Source organism: Macaca nemestrina, chromosome 15 (assembly GCF_043159975.1).
Source record: "Macaca nemestrina isolate mMacNem1 chromosome 15, mMacNem.hap1, whole genome shotgun sequence".
NCBI lineage: Eukaryota > Metazoa > Chordata > Mammalia > Primates > Cercopithecidae > Macaca > Macaca nemestrina.
The window spans coordinates 57,417,382-57,422,634 of NC_092139.1; the positions used below are offsets into that span (position 1 = coordinate 57,417,382).

At 52.6% G+C, this 5,253-nt stretch overlaps 1 protein-coding gene across 1 annotated transcript; it reads left to right on the plus strand.

Moving 5' to 3' along the window:
• The first annotated feature begins 268 nt into the window (after window positions 1-268).
• LOC105486749 (putative cystatin-9-like protein CST9LP1) lies at window positions 269-3,533 on the plus strand. The gene is made up of 3 exons (XM_011749797.2): window positions 269-580; window positions 2,173-2,286; window positions 3,233-3,533. The coding sequence occupies exons 1-3, from the start codon at window positions 341-343 to the stop codon at window positions 3,320-3,322; spliced, it is 444 nt and encodes a 147-aa protein (XP_011748099.2). The 5' UTR covers window positions 269-340; the 3' UTR covers window positions 3,323-3,533.
• Window positions 3,534-5,253: the final 1,720 nt, after the last annotated feature.

Consider the following 5,253-nt stretch of genomic DNA (forward strand, 5'->3'; position numbering starts at 1 on the left):
CCAAGGAAGTGGATGCTCTCCTCTAGCCCACTGAGGCACTAGGGAGCAGTGGTAGCTGGACCTCATGCCCTGCTCTTGCCCCCTGGGGTCCCTGATCTTTCTAACCCACTCCCGTGGTTGCTGTTACTTCTCCCTGGACAAGAGATGATTGAAACAGCTTCGTCTGGAGGAGGTGAAGCCGCATTGGGGAGGGACAGATTGTAATGCCAGAGATGAGGCCTGGAGGGAGGAGTTTCCGCCTGAGCTCAAGAGTTTAAGGGACAGAATTGTGTGCAGTAGGTTCCTGCGGGAGTCCAGGCTGGAAAGGCTGGAGGCAGCGGTGCTTGCTGGGCCCTGCGCCATGTCGAGTCTCCCGCAGAGCAGGGCTCTGTCCTGGGTGCCACTGCTGCTTCTCTTCAGCTTCCAGTTCCTGGTTACCTATGCTTGGCGTTTCCAAGAGGAAGAGGAGTGGAATGACCAAAAACAAATTGCTGTGTATCTCCCTCCCACCCTGGAGTTTGCCGTGTACACATACAACCAGCAGAGCAAGGACTGGTATGCCTACAAGCTGGTGCGTGTCCTGGATTCCTGGAAGGAGCAGGTTGGTGACCACGTCGTCTTCTTCCCTAGTGTCCAGCACAGGCTGCTGAGTGATGGGCAGGGGTGGGAGCGTGTGGGGCAGGGCTTAACCAGGACTCTTGGTTCACCATTTGTAGTCTAAACTTGTGTAAAATACAACCTCAGAAATTTGCTTTTTGTCTTTATGAAAGATATACATTATAATTTTTTGAGTCTAGATCTACTCAATACTAGATATATTATTCATCCTCCATGATTTTTATGGCATCAGTTAACTAAAGAATGACCTCAAAATAAGGAAAACTGAGCAAATGATGCATCAGGTGAGGAAATGGGTCACACACAAAAATGTCCATAGACAGAAACTGAGAAACATTTCAAAGAAATTTAAAAAGAGATAGTTAGGAAAAGAGATAATCAGAGTAAAAGAAAGGGAAGACAGAGACAGAGACAGATAGGCAGAAAGAAACAGAAAGAGAGACAGAGAGACAAAGAGAGCTGATAATTCAGAAGTAAAAAAGAAGCACCATCAGCCCCGGGAGGCCGCAGTGAGGTCAATTCTCTGATTTCCACCTGCTCTGGGCTCCTTGCTGCATCCACACTTAATGAGTTGAATATTGTGTTACACTCTTCCTCAGTCCATGGTCCTGAATCCTAAAATGTTCTCCTTTTAATGGAATCACTAAATGATTCAGGAATGTGTAGTTCATCCGGGCTGCAGGCATGAACAAATAAAATGCCCTCCTAGTGGAGAACTTCTGGTTTAGAGGGAGAAGGAGCATTGCTCTTCCTTTGTCAGCACCAAGAGCCTGAAAGAAGGGCAGGGGGACTCCAGTGCCGCACACAGCTTAAGCTCTGGGAAGACTCTGTTCAAGGCCCTGGCTGGTTCCCTGCCCCCCGCCCTCTGGTGTGGAGCCTTCCACGTGGCTGCCCGGATGTGGCAATCCCAGAGTCAGTTGAGTGGCTGAGAGGAATGCATGGACGGGGAGGGAGTCTATGGCGTGGAATGAAATGGAGTGGGAAGGAGAGCAAGGAGAACTTCAGAGTGCACTTTGCAATAGGGCAGATGGTGTTTCTGAAAGCCATTGTCCCCAGGGTGTGTGCCTGTGTGTAGTGGGAGCGCTGGGCGGCATTCTTGCATTCCTCTTGCTGGAGGTCAGGTGGTAGGTTGGACAACACACTCTAGATGAGGCTCCCTCTGCCGCAGGGCTGAGGTTACCTTGAAAACTCATGGAGAGCTAACACCTTCCTGAGCGTGCAGCACGTGTCCTCTGAAAATGCAGCTGCAGGCTCACATGCCTGCTGGGAGTGAAGCCGGGTCTCATCATGGGAGACAAGGAGGTGAAGCTGGACATAGAGGATGCATTAATAGGGTTTGACAGCCTGTGTCTGTCCCAGGACCCACCACATGTATTTGCTGTTTGCTCTTAACTCCTCAGTCTAGAGAAAGTCTCCGGGGTTTTACCTCCAGTGAGCTGATGCCAGGCCCATGTGCGAGCTCCCTAATAGAGGGGAGTGTCGCAGCCTCTTCCTACAAGGTCACATCTTCACAAGGAGTTACCTATGAGCAACTCAAAGAGTCTGTCCACTTTAATCTTTTTTTTTATTCAACAGGGTTACGATAAGATGACATTCTCCATGAATCTGCAACTGGGCCGAACCATGTGTGGGAAGTTTGAAGACGACATTGACAACTGCCCTTTTCAAGAGAGCCCAGAGCTGAACAATGTAAGATAAGATACCAGCTTCCCTCCTGGACACAGCTGTGGATGCCACATGGGGTGTGGTGTGGGCACGGGCGCAACTGACAAAGAGACATAGAGGAGTGAGCCCGCAGCAGCCTCTACCAGGTTGCCCTGCTTGTGCCTTAGTGGGGAGCATAGAGGGGCAGGCAGCCAGGGGTCCACTTGCAGGCTCCTGGCCAATCTGAGTTTCCTGACTCTGCCATGTCACGCCACTGCAGCTGCCTGCACCCAGGGCACATGGCTTTCAGACTGCTCTTGCCCCCTGGGTCCTAGTGTCCTAGCCCTGAGTAGAGGCTGTCCCCTCTCCGGTCTTCTTCCCCAGCCTTCCTCTGCTTTTTGAAGAAAGAGCCTGGTGGGGATCCAACGTCACTTCTCTCTGAGTGTGCGGTTCTCAGGGCCCCCCTCCCCTGACCCAGAGTCTGAGGCAGGCGGAGGCTGAGGAGGGGCCCTACTGCCCTCTTTCCCTGGTCCTGTCCTGGCTCCTGCTGAGCTGCAGTGCCTGCCCTGGGGACAAGGACATAATGAACCCTGACACTGTGCATGACACATCTAGCATTACTCCATCCCCTTATCAGAGGATTAGGTAATAGGTTAAGTAATTGTTTAAATCTGAGAGCAGCTCCCTCTGGAATGGAGGGTGCCATGCTGTTCTTGGAGGGTGAAAGACACTGGACAGCCTGGGTTTCCCTGGAGGCTGCTGGCTGGGGAGGAGGGTGCTAATATAGGTGTTCCTTGGTCAGGAGGGAGCCACAGATCACCCTGAAAGTCTGGAACAGCCCAGAACTCAGGCTGGAGGGCCATACTTGGGGGCCAGAGCCCAGCCCTGGGAATGGGCAAGATTGAGATGGAACCTGTGTTGATAGCAGAAGCCACAAGCTTCTGCGTCCCAAGCCCCCACCCACTGTCCCTTCCTGTGCTTGCTCCCTCAGACCCGCACCTGCTTCTTCACCATCGGAATAGAGCCCTGGAGGACACGGTTTGACCTCTGGAACAAGACATGCTCAGGCGGGCATTCCTGAGTGGGTCCTAGCCAAGGGCCTGGTCACATGCTGTCCTCTCCTTTCCAGCACATCGGCAGTTCCTCAGCATGGCCCTTCACTGCCTGAGCAGCTCTGTGCTTGTGCGTTCTTACTTTCCATGTGTTAGGAGTTCATGCTGAGGTATTTTAGAAATTCTTCATTGTCTAAGTTCATCATGTGGTATACAACTTAACAATTAGCATTTTAAGAAGCTTTGTGTGCTGTGATTCTGGAGGGAGGGGCCTGGGCAGTTGATGGAGTTATTCTCAGCAAGGCAGCCTCCTGGGCTCTCAGGGGTAAGTTTTTCTTCCCTGTTGGGCCTCCTGAGCCGCTTCCAGAGGCACAGCTAAGGTGCATCTGAGCTGCCGTCTCAGGGCCCTTTGCAGGCTGCAGAGGTGCAGTGAGGGTGGCCTCCCGGGGCCCCGGATGTGCACATGGAGCAGGACAGGGACTCAGGATCCCACACAGCACATGTGACATCAGCACTAATGCTCAGGGTCCATGTATACCTAGTGTGTTAGCTGAGAATAGCCAGCAGCTACGGACACCCTGTCCACATCTCCCAGACCAGGCTTCAGCATGTATTTTCTGCAAAGATTTAAGGAGTAACTATTTTGATCTTTGTAGGCTTATAGTCATTTTCTCAGCCACCCAGCTCTGCCTTTGTATGTTGAAAGCAGCCATAGGCAATGCAAAAACAAATAAGAGCAGTCCTGTCCCAACAAGACTTTGTTTACAGATGGAGACAAGCAGACTGGGCTGCTTTTGGTCCTCGGGCCATGGCTGCCAACTCCTAAGGTCAAGTCTGAGAGTCACACTCCATCTTCAGGAGGGAAGCAGGTGAATGTCCCAGTCTCCCAGCCTCCAGGCCCCCGATTCAGACGTGTGCCACATGGTTCTCAGAGCTCCCCAGCAGGATGAACGCCTCCGGCCCCAGAGTAACCCATTGAGAACAAACACCTTGTGTTTCCCCTTCTCCATCTCCCTTTCTCACTTGTGCCTCCTGGGATCAGCTCCAGATAAACCACCTGCACCTACCAGTCTGCGTTTCAGGGTCCGCCTGGGGAGACCCAACACAAGACCTGTGGTGCATTTGGACCATCATCTTGGCACGTGGCCTCCATAGAGATGCTGGCAGGGTGGCCCCTAGACTGTGGGTGTTCAGGCAAAGCAGAGGGGAGAGCCAGGCTCGGAGACCGCCCTGCGGTCTGCCAGCACTGAGGTGGGCACAGCTGCTGCACTTTGTCCCATTTGGTGGGTGGGTCTCTAGAACCCACACAGCCCTGCCCTGCCTTGCTCCAGACTTGAACAGATTTTCCTTTGAGACCCTCCCACCACCTCTCCTGTCTGCTCCCACCCTTGGTCCTTCTCCTGACCCTGACTCCATCAGCAGAAGGAAGCTCAGAAGAGGCGCTTTATCCACCGTGATTCCAACAAGTGTCCTCCAAACAATCCACCCCACTCATTCCATTTAAGAACCAATTCTGAGGCAGCTCCCAGGACAGGGTCTCATGGGGAGTGAGCCCCCTGAGGTGAGGGGGGGGTCCTGCCTCAGGACCCTCTGGGAGCACAGCCGTCCCTCATGGAGCAAGGGGAGAGGAGCCCACTCCAAGGCACTGGCCCCTGGGAGGATGCACTAATTCCTGCCTGACTCAGACTACACATATGGGTCTTTAACAGTTTTCTGCATCCCCAAGAAATGGACATCCACAATTTCTGGGACATATGTTGATTTTTATTGGTTTTCCAGACTCTATATCATGCACGACATGACTCGGGTGCACAGGCCTAATTATAGGACAGGTCTCACATTGCGGGCCCTGTTCCTTTGGAAAGAACTCTCCTAGTTTGCCTTGCCTGTCTGCACTTGCTCCTGGAGATAGCTATACTTTTCTTCCTTCAGGAATCTGTGCAGTGAAGAATCAGGAAAT